The sequence below is a fragment of the Pleurodeles waltl genome, chromosome 5, assembly GCF_031143425.1.
Source record: "Pleurodeles waltl isolate 20211129_DDA chromosome 5, aPleWal1.hap1.20221129, whole genome shotgun sequence".
In the NCBI taxonomy this organism is placed as follows: Eukaryota; Metazoa; Chordata; class Amphibia; order Caudata; family Salamandridae; genus Pleurodeles; species Pleurodeles waltl.
The window spans coordinates 290,978,068-290,997,170 of NC_090444.1; the positions used below are offsets into that span (position 1 = coordinate 290,978,068).

Here is a 19,103-nt window from a genome sequence, read left to right on the forward strand (position 1 = left end):
TACCAGCTTTAATTAGATACAGATCTTTAAAAACTGGTGTACAATGCAGGATGCAGAGTTTGGTATTGCCTATTACCAGAAATATCACAGTGGGAGAGAATTATTGAACAGCACGGCCCACCGCTGCCATGTTTTATTGTCTAGAACATCTCTCCACCCTCTGCAAAAGACCCACATCTCTCTTCCCTCTAGGAAAGGCAGACCTATTTTCACTTGGCAGGCATTTTGTTTTTCATCAATTTTATGTTTAGCCTTTGTTCCTTGTATGTTAATAATAGGAAGTGACCTGTTACAGAATGTTTCCTCGTGTATCTAAATAATGGTATAAAAATATAATTATTGCATAGTTGCTGCTGATGTCTTTCTCTAAAGGCTTCCACCTGCGGGAGATTGAGATTTGCAGATTCTTGCTGTGAGATGTGAGTGATATAAGTAAAGCAAGAGAAAAGCATACATGTTTAATAGATGACTAAATCTGTTTTAGCTTGTTTGATGCAAGGATGCATTGTAGGCAACCTGGTCTATGAAAGCTGTCTTTGTAACATTCTCTGATCCCTTGCACTTTTACCAGCATCCTCAAAGTTGTAGAACCTCTGATAGATCTGCACTTGTTATTGTGTCCATGTATCTATCCACAGTTGGCTAGTGTCTTTTTGTCTGCCAGTTTCAGTTTGTTTCCTGAAAGGAGTAGTTTCTGACTATCATACCTATGTTGTACATTTGGGTGCGTTTTTGAAAATTCGTGAGTGTTTTTTTCTCCCCTTTTAGAACGTTTTTTGCAGTTAATTTTTGGCTTTCCAGGTGAACACTGTCCTCTGCTCATTTTCACTGAAAATAATTGTTTTCTGCTGTGATTTCCACTGTTTTTTCGATTCAGTTGTTATCTTCATGTTTTACACCTCTCAGTCATTTTTTAGATGGATTGTTTTGCAGTGTTGGTTGTGCTTTGCCTCTACAGCCACCATGACTTTGCTATTAGTGAATTACCTCTCTTGACAATAAGGAGTTCATACAAATACTCAATAACCTCTGTATGCTCTGGCCCTCTTCCTACAGTGGAGAAATTCCCCCCTGGCCAAACAATGCCCAGGGGGACATAAAGGTTGGCAGGGAGTTCCTTTCAGGGTCAAAGGAATCTTCCAGATCCTCATTTGAATGAGCTGTAGGTGGGTTAAACATCTGTCCATTTTAGGAGAGATGGTTTCTCTACTACAGCACTGTTTGAAAACTTTAAATTAAGGCACCAGTAAAGGCTTGACTGAAAGCATACTGGCTTTAGACCAGATTATTAATGTTTCGACTGATGCAGCAGATGTGGAAGCCAACGGGGATTACCGAGAAAAGTCCTTGAGACTATCATCATGGATGCACCTTCCATTGAAAGAAGCATTAACTCACATCCCTACAGATCAGGGTACTATATTTAATGAAAGTAGGCAATGTGTATGATACCCCCTTCAGTTTACATTGCCTTGCTGAATACTTCACCATTCACTCCTGGGATTAAATAATCAGACATCAAACATTCTGCCCCTTCAGTACATCACGTTCAGTTGTGTCTCACCATTCTTTCTGAGGCAGAAAATTGGTGCCTTTTTAGAGCTGCATTGTCTTTCAAAACAATTGCATCCAGGATGCTTGAACCTTTTTGACAGTTGAATATAGTCGTTAGGCAATGTTCTTTTTTTATTTTTTATTTTGTCAGTACAGCAAAGGGAGAATGGATAACTTGAATTTAATAACACAACAGTACATTGCAAATACATGAAATGTACACTTTAATCCCATTGTGTAAATTGCTCCTTTGCGGTTCAAAGAATAATGACCGTAACCAGCTTTGGGGTATTGAAGTTTGTTTCGCAGGAGGTATAAATCTGTTGTGTTTATAAACTTGGCTGGTTATGGTATTACCTCCACTCTCCCACAGTCTATTATAGAGCACAGAATGCTTTAAATGTTTATATGCATATGCTTTGATATATGTGTATCTTATTGTTTTGAGCTCCGTTATTGCATTTTTCCAAAACTACATTTCATTATTCATTTAAAAAATAAGAGATTTCCACTTAAGGCTTTCGCAACTGCGAGAAGCTCTTTTTCATCCTACAGCAGATTTTATAATTCTATTTTAAGTGGAAGAAGAACTAAATTTGAACAGGCTATAAGAAAGGGAGCTAACAAGCCAATACCGCAGATAGACAAGTGCATACCTTTACAAAACAGAGAATGTCAAATATTATTGGCCTTTACAAGTATCTGCATTTGCTGCTTACTGGTTGTCTTTTTTTCAGTAGCTTTGCTGGATGAAGATTATTTGAAATGAATCTATTTGTTGAGCTCCAAGGATTGTTTGATGGCTTCCTTAGTTATTTTAGTTATTACTGATATCCTTGGATCATCTCGGGATTTTCTCGAACATGAGGAGGGATTGGTTTTAGATTATAAGCGTTGGCAAATGATGACTGTGTGCAAGAAGTCTAATGTTTTGGTGTCTTGATTGTGCTTCAAAAAAGGTCAGGAGAGACAAAAAAAGAGCATAGCAAAATTATCAAACTTTAACTATGTAATGGTAGAGAACTGCCAAGCTTGCAAAAACAATTGTTAATTCTTTGGCTAAGCGGCAATGCCTGTGAGGCCTAAAATGTGTATATTTCAAATTATTGAAGGAAGACATGAGAGATGCTTCAACAACCCACGTCTGTTGTACAGATGTGGCCTCAGACTATTTAGAGCATCTTTCTTGTGATGTGGCTGATGTGACTACAATTTTGTGACCCTGATGAAATGTAGCTTATCCTTTACCTAGTGGATGGAGCTTGGTGAGTGTTTTTTGCCTTTGCCAGCATTTTGTGATGGTATGTTAGTGAAACCTTAAATATCTGTCTATACATCACCACAATTTCTCTTGTTCTGCCCCGAAATATCTTTCAGGGTCCTTTTATCAACTGCATGGTCCTCCAGAGAATTAATTTACTACTTCTTCTTAACTGATTATATCTGTGCATGACATTATAACCCTGAGGTAACTCCCAGTCAAGCTAACACTGAACCTCCATAGGATAATATTTGAAATAAGAAAAAGAGTATTGCTATTGTAATAATGTTCCCCTGTGTGGAAATTACTGCTGCGGCCCAGTTGATTATTCTAGTTGGTTCCACCTCTGGGTAGTAGAGCTTCATGCCTCAGTATTCATTCATAGCTTCATTTGAATGCTATGCTTGGAAATTATTGGTGGTAAGAAACATTTTTGTTCTCGGTCTAAGAAGCGGAGAAAAGAAAAGGATTCATTTTAATGTTACCCTGACTTTATGCAATTAAGGCTGTTCTGTACTGTCGTATACAAGCAGCAACAAGACAGCAGATGTTGATCAACTGTCACTAAACCAGGAAATGATTATAACAGTACTGATCAATGGTCTTGTATTAATGTTCTTCTAGGTTGCAATGGCATCGTTATCTGCTGTCATCAAGTATTTGGAGCTGTTATCTGATGATTCAAATTTTGGACAGTTTAGCCTAACCACTTTTGATCTGAATCAGTACATGAGACTGGATAATGCAGCTGTGGGTGCGCTTAACCTTTTCCAGGTATGTTCTCTCTAGGAAAACACATTTGTTGCACTGTATGTTTTGCAAATGATGTATTCTAAGATCTTCATAAGCACTGTTCAACTGGTTTAGAATACGTTTACATCACTGGAGGCATTCCCATAGGAGTCATGGATGGATTACTCTGGACATGTTATGGACTGGTAATCCTTTCTCTTTGTTCAGAGATAGCCAGAATGCAGTGAGATACTGAATAGTAGAACGGGGAAGGTAACTGTGGATCTTTCTGGTGTTGTGCATTTGGAACTTTGTTATTATTATATATTTGGTTGAGCCAAATGTCCCCAGTTGCAGCTGACAATCATAAGTTTTCTAGCAAAGCAGGAAGTCCCTAGAGCTTCTGTTGGGGTACCAAGTTGGCAAGTTGACCCATGCAGATGACAGAGCAAAGGCCTTTCCAGTTTCTAATAACTGTCAGATAGTCTCAGCTGCTTAGAGTTTGGATGTGAGAGGGTAAGTGCAGTGGGCAAACATAGAATTATACATGTGAATAAAGAGGATGTTTTAACCAAGGTGCATCTGAGTGACTTTATAGAACATGTTAGTGAAACCCGAGTTACGTTAACTGAAACCCTGAAATGAAAGTTACCCTCCTACAACTTATTTTATATATGCGTTCCAAACCCATCCACTGTGGGGAACATTCTTTTCAAATTGTGGTATTTTTAAACCTAGAAATAAAGATGTAGTAAAGGAGGCAGGCTCCATCTTCAGAACAGACATTGCCTTGTAGCAGCAGTGGGAAGCAAACGTTTTATTTTCTCACTGCTGTGACTCAATTGCAGTCAAAACTATTTGAAAGGCTTGTTTATGATGGTGAATATGTGTGGGGCCCATGTAAAAAATGTATAATAATAGATCAGGAGCTGTGGATTATGGGAAGGTCTTTCACCCCTAGATCTGTTTGATATGTAAAAGACTAGAGTGGGGCTTGATGGTTCAATGTCACTCAAAACTACAATGTAAAAAAAATTGCCTTTATTTACCCATCAGCAATTTTATAATTTATATGGGTTCTAAACATGTCCAATATTGTGAACAGACTTTTCAGATTGTGGCATTTTGAACATAGAAATAAACACTGACTGAAGGAGACAGGCTCCAACACCAGGGCTAACATTCTGTACCAGCAATGAAAACAAGCTTTGTTTCCCACTGTTATGTATTTGTAGTGTATAACAGCATTTTGAAAAGCTTATTTAGGGTATTGGATGGGAATGGCGCCCACATACAATATAGAGTTTGCATATCATCCACATAAGGGTGGTAGAAAAAGCTAGAGGATTGTCGTAGGACTCTTAACTTGGGGGTAAGACTGCTGGTTTTGGGCAGCAGCACCACCATGTGTGGGTGACTGAGTCATTCCCTCTCTCCCTGGAGGCTGTCGACCTAACCATTTTGGCTAGCAAGCAGCACCTCACCAAAACCTAGAAAGTAAAGTTGCTTTGTGGCAGCCTAGAATGCATGACACTCTGACTCCTATGGGAAGTCGCTGTGGCCAGATCGTGCCCCTTTCTCTCATTTTCACAAGTATCGCATAAGCAAAGGCCGACCGAGATTTAAGACAGTTTTCAGTGCATTTATTGAAAAGACTACATTCTATGATAAGACACGAGCTGCGATTATTAGGAGGATGAAACCTATCACAGTTAGAATTGTGACCATTAGTGAAAAACAGATGAACAATCCCAACATCCTGGAATAAACATGTCTAAGAATTACTACCTGCATCCCTAGCCTCTACGTGAGAGTACAGCAGTTATAGCCCTTTCTGTCCTTACTAGTCCATGGAAGGAGTCCCCGCCCCCAAACCTAAAACAGGGGTCTGCTGGCCGTCTCCTCAGGTGGAAGTAGAGACAAGGCCTGGATCAGCAAAGCTGCAAACTGACACACAGATTCGGATGGTCCCTCTGGCTGAAATGACCTCTCTAACCTCTGTGGGCCTGTGTGATGTTTTTATAACAAAGCGGGTTATGTTCTGAGAACAGGCCTGATGTGATTATGTGTCTAGGTGGTGTTGTAGGCTGGCTCCCCGCCTTTGTGGTGACAATACTAGATAATATATCATGTACAGCCTTGAGCAGTGGTACAGGATGAAATGTCATACATAAGAACTAACAACAATGCTTTCACAGAAAAGCAATTGATTAAAAAATAACATATTCTTTCTAAAAGCAGCCATGCTAATATAAAATATAAAGAATAAGTTAAAAAAACGTATTAAAGGGCACAGGCCTAAGCTAAAATAAATGTGCCTACAACAAGATGAGATGCTTTTTAGGGAAGTGGTGTCTATGGTACTAGTATATATGTATTTGTAGAAAAGGGAACCAGGAGATAAGGAAAGTCTGCTTTTAGTGGTCCATTGTTTGGAAGAGATGTCTAGGGAGCATAGGATTACTAGCCTAATCAGTTATCAAATGTGGTGGATGTCACAGAGAAACCAGAGGATAATGACCATCAAGACTGTTATTGTGTGACTATTTTGCAAGAAGCCATAGAGTTGTTCTTGGAGTGTCACATTCAACCAAGACACTGATAGTAACTAAGATTTATGGTTAGAAGAGAACATTTGCAGTCCATTACAAAATTATTTTTAAATGTATCCAAGAGTGCCCTCTAAACGTCTTGGTCGGCTATCCATGCATGCTTGTGTTTGGACTGAGTAAGGGAAATGTATTTCAACAGGGCCAGAATTAGACCATAGTGATCATTTGCTTGTTATGGTAAAAAGGTATGATTCTTCGTAGATGGTGGTAACAACCTTATCCAAAAATAGTAAAAGCGTGCACTTCCCAGGAAAGGATGCATACATTCTGAATATGGTTTAGCGTGACATTCTTTGAAATTGGGGGTGGGTGGGGGGTCTACCTTCTGAGCATAATGTCCTCATTCATTGTCCTAGTTCCAAATTCCAGTCTGCAGATTGGGTAACTGATTGAATGTCTTTCCTGATAGTGGTCACAGTCAGGTGAATCTTGGGAAGCTCTAATTTGGTAGAAGTAAAGTTGCTGAATAGATCAAAGTTTGCTGAGCCACAGGTGTCCATTATGACCAAGGTGTCTAGATATTGTGGGACCCATGTCATAGATCTCTCCATACTGGGATCATGAGTTTTCAACAAGATATACTTCAGAATACTAGCTCTCAAAAAGGTCCAGTTAGTCCTTGGGGCATTCCGGGTGCACTTGACAAAGTGGTTTTGGTCTTCAACGACAGCACAGCACTGCAACAAAGTACTGCTTACGGAAACACTGTAACTTAAAGGTGTTGTCCAGGTTGTCAAAGGAAATAAATATGGTTTTGGGTACTGACAGTGCATATTTTAATGGTAGCCCATATACCAATCATAGACGACATGACAGACTAGGTAAATGGGGACTATCCGGAAACACAAATGTGAAGGAGAAGAATGCAACACGTTGGTATGCACATTCAGGGAAGTGTCACACCAGACATCGATCTCTTGGTTATAAGGGGTAACACAAAATGTCAAAATAACACATCCACAGAATTAATCTTTTGGGAACGTGCTTGCTAATAATAGTGAGGGACATTACCCCTCCTGTGCTTCAGGCACCAATGACTATGATCTAAGATGCTCAGCCATGGGTTCAAGCCTCACATGGAAACAACAGTGCAAAGGTACATCTCCTACTTCTACTTCTTCGGACCTTTAGGCTTGTTCAATCAAACTGGCTAAACTTGGCGGGGGTGTTTGGGGAAGAGGAGGGTAGGACAGGTCTGTGGTTTGCCGCAAGAACTCTGGAATTGTGGTCCAGGAGTCCAAAGCACATATTTACAACAGTAGAAAGTCGCCTTTCATGGCACACACTGCTGTTATTTTTGCTATTCTGGAGAAAACAAGCATCTTGGAGCCCCTCGCCCTTGCACACTGCTGGCCTCCTTAAGCCTGTTTTAAATGTTCCCAAGTAGCATTACCAAGAGCAGGGAGTTATACGGCCACAACACTCCCCCTGCAGTAATCCAGCACTATACGCAATCTGGCATGCGGATGATTTGAAGACCTCCAGAAAACATGTTCTTCTATAAAATGTTGTACGAGTGCTTTCCCTCGAGTAGTTGTGCTGTTAGAGGAGTTAGCTTGCGTTGATCTTAGATGTTTGAAATGGTGCGTATTCGCAGCCGTAGACTGCGTCCAGTTTGGTAGGCAATACTTTAGTCACTGTTTAGATTGATGAATGTAGAGACTATCTTTTACTTGCTCTTTAACATCCAGAGAGCCATGCCATGAGCACAGTTTCTTCCTGATTTTTAAGGGTTCTGCTGAAGATACAAGTGGCACGCAGTCTTTGTCTGGATTATTGAATAAGTGCAAAACTCCTCAAGGGCAGAGGCTGATGAACCAGTGGATTAAACAGCCGCTTATGGACAAGAATAAGATCGAAGAAAGGTAAATACAAATTCCAGTGGGTTCGTTTTCTAGTTGCTTCATTATAAAACAAAGCTAGCTGATGTCATACTTATGGGTGGTTTGTGTACATGGAAGCATTGATAACTGAAATGGGTGTAACTTCATTCTCTGACCAGTCATGTATTTTATCATTTCGCTAGACTGTGCTTACTTTTTCTGGAGGTGTAATCGTTGGAGGGCACACGCTAAGATGTGCTGCTCCATGACAGCCTTGCATTTCAGAACATCGTTTTTTAAATGAACAACCTTAGATGTGGAAAACAGTTGAAGAGTCAAATCCGACAGAGGTGATATTCATTGTTTCAAGCATCATTACAACCTCTCACCACCACCACCACCACCACCATAAAAATAAGACCCTTTTCGAAGGAACGGGCATGGCTTTATTATGCAAGGAAACTGCATTCCCCCCAAGATGTCAGCTACTGCTGCTTACCTGTTGAAGACCTAGGAGGAAGAATGCAATGCAGAGTGAAGCCCTTCTGGTTCTAAAGGACACCCCCCTATTGCATTTTACAAATGTTGTCCCTTTTAGCTTCTTGTTCCACACCTATTTTTCCCCCAGTCTAAAACCAGGATGGGTCCGTGGGTCATCACGTTGAAGGATATGTTGAGCAGGAAGAAATTGAGGTTTCAGATGGTTCATGTGTTCTCCATGTTTGCTGCAAAGGCAGTGAGATAAACCGTCACACTAATATTCTTCACTGAGAACAATTCTATAACCCACTCACTGACTTTCTCATTTATACCTGAAGCTCTTGAGATGAGAGCACACCCTTCCTCGTACTAGTGTTTTTATCCTTACACAAGATTCTCATTTGGGCATGTTTCTTCTTTTGTTCAACTATGGAGGCACATACGCTTCCATTTGTGGATATTATGGGTTCTCTCTTGGCAGTTTTTGTAGTACAGCTATAAAACCTTGAGGGAGGGTTAATTTAGCTATAAGATTGTAGGCAGAGAGGGCTTGCTCTTGGAATGGTCTGTTAGCAGGCTTTGAAGAGATAACTGCCAAACATTGTTATGTTATTGCATGTTAGCCTGCACAGCGTAAGTTGGTTGTCATTTGATTTAACAGATCACTATTTTTTGTTGCATGAAACTTTATGGCATGATTAGGAGTGAAGCACTTCCGTCCAAGGTCATAGACTTTGGTGTCAAAGTGATGGAGGTTGTAATCTACTTTTTCCTTATTTAGGACCCTGAAATACAACATTCCTTTTTATAGAAAGTCAGTTAAAGTTGTTAACACATTTTTGTTATACCCCACAAGAATACTATGTGCATTCACAAGAAGAACGTGAAGGAAGGCATTTTGGTATGTTTCCTTGATATTTGAGTCATGGAAGTTCCTCCTTATCCAGCAGTAGATGCAGAGTATTTGGTGTGCTTGCCCTGTAAGGGTGGCACAATAAAGGCTTGATTCCAGATTTGGTGACTGCAACTAACCAACTGTGGTGTAATTAGGCACACATGCCACATTTCAGTGTGACCCTTTGGTCTAGATTGGTATATTTATACCTCACGGGCAGTTAAACATGTGCTCTAATGTTAAACGTATGATGCAACATGGAGTTTCTTCCATTGAAAGAGCCAGTAGCTCATTTGATACTCCTTCTTTCTGCTTCTGCACCACAAACACATGCGGCATCTGCATCTGAAAATGAAGGACCACTGAATAAGATCAGTTTTTAGTTACTGAACAGAGGAGGTTGTGAAGATCTCAGACACAGTGTGTGTTGTCAGCTTAGAGGTGAAATGGCAAGAGCAGCATGTCTTGAAGCTAGTTGCAGGAAACCTGGGTTGCGAAAAGAACGAAGTGCAACAGCAGTGGAAGTACACCTGCAGGCAGAAAAGAAAACTAAGCTCGTGGAACCATCCATGCATCTTTTTATAAGATAAATAATCATATGTAGCAGAAGAGGAGGACCAGGGCATTTTGTATGACAAAATCTAGCATCTGTTGCAAATGCATCTAGGATCCTAATCCAACTGTACGTTTTCAATATGTCTTAGATATGTCTAGAGCTACGTCTGGTGTCTAATTAAAACCGTTAGTCTATATGGAGATAAACAGGTTAGATCTCTGAGCCTAGATCAAGTGAATTTGTATTGTCCACTGTTATGTAAATATGTAAGCTGGTTGCTTTTCAATTGCTTAGTGACAGAATGTTGTGTGGTCAAAAGAAAGCCACTCTCTCAACTGTTTTAGGTTCTTTGCACCGTTTGGAAAGCTACTAAAACCTTTACTTTACCTAACCGAATCGCACATTCTTTCTCTGCATTCCTTGTGTTATTGGCCTGCTAGGCAATCTGTCTTATGTAGTCATACCTGTATCCTGACCACCTTAAATGTTTTTACACTATATTTTTACCTCCCCATGCCAATGCAAGAAACAAAATGGTGGCCGCAACTTTTCTTTCAGGTTGAGGCCAGCTGATCAGAGCTTTGTCCCCTCCCCCTCCATCCCCCCCAAGATCTGTGAATCCTCCGTGCAGACAACGATGGCAGAGCCTGCCCACAGGCCGATGGAAAGGCTCTACCCACCAATTAAATAATGAAGCACTAGACCGCCGTCAAGTCCGGTGCGGGAACCACCGCCACGCAAAGCCAGGCGGAAATGAACCAAATATAAGGAAACGCTCACCGGAGGCTCACACAACACGCCGAAGCAGGCATGGAGAGAAAGTTGCAGATCATGCCAGCCCTGCTCCTTGCCATATACCTTGACGACCGAGACCGCTGACGAAGACGACAACAGCAAGGACCGCAACCTACTAAAAAAGGGAAGAAAGGGCACAGTCACACACCCACCCACTCCACCAACCCTACCAACCCTGCAACGCTTCCACAACCCTTCACAGCAGCACAAGCCATACACCCCACAGCAAGAGGTACTTAGCTGACACAAGGCAAATCCAACCTGCCCAAAGTACATACATGTGCCCAACATCTTCAAACAATTAAACGAGAGCCCACAGATCCAGAGTGTGTCTTAAACAACACAGGCCACACATTAACCTTTATTCTGCTCAATGAGCAACAGAAGTGCATAGAAGGCAATGGCCAGTCCATAGTCCAAGAAGTCCGATGGGCCACAAGGGCCCCAACTTGACTCCCACAAGTGCTACAGTACTCCACCTCATAGGGGCAACAATGGGGCATCCAGGCACCTCAGGGAACGGGGGCACGGGGGTAGGGGTGGGCTTAGATTTCCATTTGGAAGGTGGAGGGGGCTTGGGTTTTGTGCTTGCAGCTGGTGGAGCAGACTTGGCCTGGGCTGCAGCAGATGTTCCTGGGCCTGCACAGGGTCTCTTCCTCACAGGGGAGGTAGCACAGGAATGGGAAGGGAGGACAGGGGCGGGCTGTGACGTGGGAGGAGTGGACAGGGCAAGGAGGTGAGCACATTTAGGGATGAGACTGGGTGGGCCAGTGGTTTCAAATAGGTCAACACGGGATAGGAACATTTTCTTAGGGGCAATTGAGGTGGACCTGGAGGAAGGCGTGGGAGTGGAGGTAGACGGAGTGGTCGTGACAGGTGTAGGTGTTCGTGATGTGGGTGCAGGTGACTGGACAGTATACGGAGGTGTGGTGGATGTGTGTTGTGTGGGTGTTTTGGAGCATTTGAGTGTCATGGGAGGAGAGGGGATGGACACAGTGGGACAAGACAGGCTGCCAGTGTAAATGGATGTTGTCTGGGTGTCTGCAAGTCTGGTGAGTGTGCTGCATGTGTCAACTAAAGTTGTTGTGGTGAGTGCAGGTGTGGTGTCTGGGGTGCATGAATGGGTGTGTGCTAATGTGGTGACTGCATGAATAGGGTCAGCAACATTGAATAAGGGTGCAGTGCCTGGGGATGTGCATGTACAGGGGACAGACAGGGAGGCGGAAGAGGTGGACACACTGGGGAAGTGTATGTTGGTGTGTGTGCATGTGTATGTTGGCTGTGTGTATGCTTGTGGTGGGAGGTGTGGTGCTTGTGTTTTGATGTGTGCTTCTTGTGTGTTGAGGTGTGTGCCTGCGTGTCAGAATGTGTGCTTTGGACGGGTGAAGGGGGTGGGGTGCTGGAAGGGGTAGAGGTGGTTGGATGGCGGACAGAATGACCAGGAAAACTGGCTGCCGTGCAAGAGGAGGATCTCTGTAGGCCGGACACGGCACTGTGAATGCCATCCAGATAGGCACTGGTCTGCTGCACCTCTGATGCTAGCCCCTGGATGGCATTGATGATGGTTGTCTGCCCTACAGAGATGGTTCTCAGGAGGTCAATAGCCTCCTCCGTGAGGGCAGCAGGGCTGACTGGGGCAGGGGAGGAGGTGCCTGGGGCAAAGGAGACGCCTAACCTTCTGGGTAAGTGGGCACAGGCAACTCGGTGGGGAGCAACTGGGAGGGTGGTGATGGTATGGGGGGTGGCGGAAGATGACAGTAGGGGTGGGCCCTCTAGGGTCCACCACCGTGAGGGAGCTCCCATCAGAGGAGGTATCAGTCACTACCTCCAGTGGTAGTTGCCTCTCCTGTGGTACTCCGCTCGCCCTCTAACCCACTGGTCCCCTTGGCGTCAGATGACACTGCCTCCAAGGAGGCATAGGCCGTTGCCTCACCACTCGACGGTGCCTCAGCTCCCTCGCCAGATTATGATGATGTACACGGACAACACGAGAACAGGGATGGGGAGACAAAACAGGAGAGACACTTGTAAATAGCTGAATGGAGGTACAGAAGTGGTTCACACATACACCCACCCAGACCATATTCAACCAGGCAGCACCTACTGCTATACACATGGCTATGCCCCTGACTACTGGCCACAACCCTGCTCTACAGCCATTCCCCGCAGAACTTAAGGACCTGACGTACTGCAGAATTGACCCTCACACCACTTCTCCCCACGGGGGCCATTATGTAGATGAACATCAGTCAGAGTCCCTGCCACTAGACAGCATAAATACAAACGCGCACACACACATCCATCGAGGAGCACAAATATGGTATATGTACTCACCCCCTTGTGACTGCTGTGCAGCCTTCAAGTGCCCATCCAAGTCCAGGTACCCCACCGCCAGGATGCGTTGCATAAAGGGGGGGGGGGCAGTGCCCGACGGGCACCCCTTCCTCGTTGGTAGGACTTCCCCCAGCTGGGCCTCAAAGATCTTCCTTGCCCAGCGCCGCAGATCCTCCCACCTCTTCCTGCAGTGGGTGCTCAGCCGGTTGTAGACTCGCAGGGTCCGCACCTCCTTGGCGATGGCATGCCAAAGTCCTCTCTTCTGGTGGGCGCTTACCTATAAGGAACACACAGAAAAAGTAACACTGAGGTCAGACAATGGACAATAATATACAGCTGGCTATACGTCCACTATGGGACGGACATTTCAAACAACCTAACAACACACACACTTGCTGCATGTCAGGAACCCTGCACTATACAGTGTCACACGTGCACACATGTATGCAGCCATCAACCACCATTACACACATCCATGCCCCCCAATCCTCCTACTCACCTGTACCTCTGGCCGACCATAGAGCTTGGCGTACAGTGGCAGGACCCCGTCCATGAGCCTCTCCAATTCCTCGTTGGTGAAGGCCGGGCCTTTTCCTCTGCAAAACTTTGCCATTTCCATGACTAGAGGCAGGACACAGCAGTACACTCAGTGGAGTACCTACATGCACAAGATTAGGGAGTCGAGTGAAGTTGGGGTGACGAGTTTGCGTACGTACCGTGGCAGTGTATGCCGTCACCGCCGGCGGCGATCATGATACGCTAAGAATGCCCATTGACAACCATGTTAACCAATGAATTTGCGCACTGCAGTAAACACCACCTTACGCTATTACGTCAACCGCTAGCGGTATGAGGTCTCTTCCACCCCAGCTCTTCTGGATTACAGGGGGCAGACATTTTGGCCCTAACTACGCAGTTGTAAAACCCTCATCAGCACTATTCAGACCCTATCGTCCCCTAAACACCCATAGGCATGGAACAATATGCATTACCTCACCTGACCAGTCCTGATATATCATTGTGGTCATGTTGCTGTAATGTCACACACACTAAGCATTTGTGGCGACGAAAATCATTCCAGCAGTACTGAATGATAAACAATGTGTGCAGATGTATAGGTGTTCCTCACATGTTTTCAACTCCTCCTAGGTACAGACCCTGGTGGCGAGGGTTGGCCCCATCGGTGTGCAGACCACTTGTTCATTTGCGGACCATGGTGGAGCGTCACATCATTATCAATTACAGACTCACTCGTGCTACTGTTGATGAACTTTGTGCATTACTGGATCCAGCACTGAGACCAGATAATCATAATCAGCATGCCATCCCTACTGAGGTGCAAGTGCTCTCTGCACTCTATTTCCTGGCCACGGGCTCATTTCAAGTGACAGTGGGGATGGGTGCAGGTTTTTCACAGCCAATGTTTAGCATTATACTGTCCAGATTCCTGAATGCATTTGTATGACACCTGCAGTCCTATGTGAGTTTTCACCAAAGTGCTGACCTCCCTGCCATCAAGTCGGACTTGTATGCCTTTGCCAACATACACCATGTGATATGTGCCATCGATGGCACCCACATAGCTATCATCCCCCCGAGTGTCCGTGAACAGGTGTACATAAACAGTAAGAACTTTCATTCTATGAACATTCAGTTGGTGTGTACTGCAGACCAGTACATCTCACATGTGAATGCCATGTTCCCTGGATCAGTCCATGATTCCTTTGTGCTAAGGAACAGTAGTGTGCCACACAAGATGGAAGAACTACAAGAGGACAGAGGATGGATCATAGGTAGGTGTTTCTGACACTTATTACCACATAGCAGACAGCCAGGCTGTCTGCCTCTGAGGCTTGTCATTGCCAGTCCTGTTTTGCACCATTTCCTAGGTGATTCTGGCTACCCCAACTTGCGTTGGCTCCTGACACCAGTGAGGAATCCTGGAACAGATGCTGAGAGGAATTACAATGAGGCCCATGGACGTAATAGGAGTGTGATAGAGCGCACAATAGGTCTCCTGAAAGCTAGATTTTGTTGTCAACATATCTCTGGCGGTTCCCTGGCCTATGGACCTGAAAAGGTGTGTAGAATAGTGGTGGCCTGCTGCATGCTGCACAACGTGGCTGTGAGGAATTCAATCCCCCTCTTGAAGGAGGAGGGTGCTGTATATCCAGACCAGCTTCCTCAGAGGGGATGAGAGTGATGGTGGTGATGATGAGGAGGGGGAAGATGTAAATTCCAGACCCAACTGATACAACTCTACTGCCAGTAACTGTGTGTGACTATTGGATGAGATTGCTGTCTGTGTAGCATACTAGGGGGGTTGGGTCAATAGTCATTACTACTGTGACCACGTCTGCATAGGACCGGTAACATTATAGTATGATAGTTCAACACACCCGTAGGCACAACAACATGTTATGCGTGTGGAGCATTTCCTGCTGCTCAGATAATAATAAATGAGTTATAATACAGTTGCATCCATACTTCACTTTGTTTAAACATAATGACAGGGGACATTGTAATAGGTGAAATGGTGTTTTATTTGGTGCAGGGATTAAAACATGCAGATTACAGAGATGGGAGTGGGCTACTGGTGGTTGTACAGTATGGCAACATGGTCGCAGCATTTGTTGGCAGTAGTGGTAGGTCCATCTATGTTTACAAGAGTTTGTTGTTGTTTTCACACGGTTGGGTCGTTGATTCAGTCGGACTCTTGGAGGACAGTTATTGCCAGAGTCACTTCTTTGAGGGGGGTCTTGGCAGGTGTTCCAGTGCCATATCTGGGCCTGAGGGTCCGTTTGGGTGCCTGATGTTGGCCTGTACGGGTTGAGATGGATGTCCCCTGTGTGTCCTGAGAGGGTGAAACGTGCAGTTGCTGCTGATGCTTTTGTTGTCCGGTCTGTATCCTGGCCTGTAGTAGGGGTTTCCTGATCTGTGTGGGCCTCAGGCTGTGTTGGGACAAGGTGCAGCAGCGCACCTGCTATGGTGGCCATTGTGCCATTGTGGAGTTTCCACTGCTCCATGGCCTCTTGGTGGTGTGCTAGCTGCATCATTTGACTCTGCTCCACGGTGGATACTATCTGGGCCAATCTGTCCTGGGTATTGTGATATGCTCTCAGGACCTCAGAGATCACGTCCTGGGCTGCTGCATCCATCCTGTGGCCTCCCCCCTGGGCCGTTGATGCTCTCCCACTGGACCTAGCCCCCTGTGCCTGTGTCCCCTGCACAGGTCTGGCAGTACCACTTTTACTGGGGCCATCGTCTTCCTGCCTGTTGGTAGGGGGTGACTGTGGCCTCTGTCCATGTGTTCCACCAGTGTGTGGCCTGGATACACAGGTGTGGGGACAGTTGCCCGGGGGTGGGGGCTGCTGGATGATGACAGTCCAGGACTGTGTGAGGGGCCAGGATGATCGTCAGTGTCCAGGGTTCCATCTCCAGTGTCCTGGGAGGTGCCTCTGTCTCCCTGTGGGGCACTGCCACTCCTTGTCCTGTCCGTCGGGGTGGCATGGGTGGTGGTGCTTGGTTGGGGGGGTGGACATGTCTGTTACACTTGCATGATCGGATGGGGTGCACAGGACTGACAGTTTTGTGCAGGTTTTCACACTTTGGGGCCATGCAGGGTGCTTTTGTGAAGTTAGCATTGCATTTTGCTTTGTATGTGGAGGTGCATTGTGAGTGCTGTAGGCCATTGTGATTCCTTGCAGGGGTGGGTGGATGTGCACAGCGGGAGTGATGTGGGCCTGTTAGTGGGTTTGTGGGCATGCAGGGGGAGTGGATGTAGTGATTGTGGCCTGGGTGGGGTAGTGGTCCTGGTGGGTGTTGGGAGGGGTGGGGTGGTGTGGTGCATGCGTTCCGGGTGTGATGGCTATGGAGTAAATGTAGACAACTTACCCGAGTCCATTCCTCCAGTGAGTCCCTCAGTGTGCAGGATGGCCAGAACCTTTTCCTCAGTCAGTGTAAGTAGTGTGGTGTTGGAGGTCGTCCCCCAGATTTCTGGACTGCAATATGGTGCCTGGATGTAATGGACCTGACCTTCCCACGCACGTCGTTCCATCTCTTGCGGATGTCGGCCCTGGTGCGTGGATGGTGTCCCACTGCATTGACCTTGTTGACTATTGTCTGCCATAGCTCCATCTTCCTGGCGATGTGTGTGTGCTGGACCTGTGCCCAGAAAAGTTGTGGCTCGACCTTCAATATCTCGTCCACCATGGTCCTTAGCTGCCTTTCTGTGAAGCGTGAGTGCTTGGGGGGTGCCATGGTGTGTTTTGTGAATGGTGTCTTGTATGGATCTAGGTGAGGGTGCTCTTGTGTGGTTGGGTGTGAGAGTTGTGATGTGGTGTTCAGTGTCTGCCTGTTGTGTTGTCTGTCTGCCTTCTCCTATTGGCGATGCAAAGGATTGTGGGGTGTGTCTGTGAGTGTTTTATAGTGTTGTGGATGTGTGTCAGGTGTGTGGGTTTCAAACTTGCCAATGTATGCATGTTTTACTGTTGGGTCCACCTGCTGCCCGTGATGGTCTGTACCGCTAATGGTCGTTTGGCTTCCAGTGACCGCCATGGTGATTTGTGCTTCATTATTTGGAGGGCGGGGAGTTTGTGTGATCGACTGATGCAGGGTGGGAGGTCCAGCATTTCCACCGACAAGGTCCTGGCGATGACTGGTCGCAGGGAGATTTTTGTCGGTTTCTGATTTATTTATTTTTTTTAAATTTTTTTCATCATTTTATGGTGGGTTTCTGTTCACCGCCAATGGCAGGCTTCTGTTCGCCGTTGCCACAGTGTTTACTGCCGTGTTCATAACGAGGGCCTTAATTTGCCCTTTACCTTGTATTTAAGTGGCAGTTGCCATAGGCTATAGAAAGTTAAAATCAATCCATTTTAGTTTTAAAAATCAGGAGTAACCCACCTAAATAAATAGTGCTGGCAAGTATTGATACCATATAGCACTTCTGGGATCTTTACGTTGCTGGAGGCACTTGTGCTGGAGGACTTTTGACTAGATGATTTCCTCAGGAAAGTTAAGAGTGACTTTACACAAAAAGAGGTGAGATTTGTGACTCAAATTTATTTTGGTAAATTAATGGGTACATTGACAAATACCCATTTTCTGCAAGAGGCAGGATGCGCCTCATACTAAGGAGGTTGGAGTGGAATCTAAGATGCATCAATTTTGGCCTGAAGAAGGCTTTCAGACTGCAGATCTTTCCCTGTTATGACAGTGCTGGGTGGAAGCTAGGGCTAGCATGCAATGCACCTGATTCAGCAGCAGGTGAGGTCACTGGTGTAAAAAATAAAATAAAAAAAATAAACCAACGTTGTCGTGAAATAGTCAATGCATGCGGCTAAAATAACACCTTGTAGAATTACTAAATCATGCACAAGACAATCTACAGGAACTCAGCATTCTTCACTGAAATAATGTGTGCAAAACGGACGGCCTTAGTAATGAGAACTTGGTAAAATGGAGCTCATGTTAAAAATACTGAAAGAAATACTGTTGTGCAGCTCGGTTTTGGGTATGTAGATACTGCTATTTGGTTAATTTATGTGTGTCAATGATGCCTGAAGGTCTGCCACCAAGACAAAATAGTTGAGCACAAAAGAAGGAATTATGGACTCTGAGCAAGGTTTATATAGTTTAGTATAGTGCAGTAAAGTATAGAGTCATTAGCAAAGCACAAACAGTTGACCCCTCATGGGCAAAAAATGCCCCTTTTCTTTTTTTTTTTTTCTTCTTTTTAGCTGATGCTCGGATCCACTGCGGGACTCAGCGCAACTTCGCCTGTATAAACTCATGAAGGATCTGCGGGTCAAGGGAAAAATGGAAATAAAAATACACCTACTGCATCCAACCTTATGCTGCGCACTGCCAAGGCCGTGTGGGTTTGGGTACATGCAGGAGGGTTGGCAGCAGTCCTTGCCCTACGACCAGGCCCTGCGGCCAACCTTCACCACGAAATGCCGAAGGCTGTGCTCTGCGGTTGTTGTATTAATGTGCTGTAAATAGATATTATGTCATGTAAAAGAAGAAAAAAAAAGAAATTCACTGAAAAACACTACGG

At 45.0% G+C, this 19,103-nt stretch overlaps 1 protein-coding gene across 1 annotated transcript in view; it reads left to right on the forward strand.

Annotated features, from left to right (window-relative positions):
• The window catches only part of MSH2 (mutS homolog 2), a 530,159-nt gene that overhangs the window by 25,538 nt on the left and 485,518 nt on the right, over positions 1–19,103 (forward strand). The window contains exons 5-6 of the mRNA XM_069234037.1: positions 3,440–3,589; positions 7,891–8,024. Coding sequence (XP_069090138.1) covers positions 3,440–3,589; positions 7,891–8,024 — 284 coding nt within the window. The remainder of the gene's footprint in view (positions 1–3,439; positions 3,590–7,890; positions 8,025–19,103) is intronic.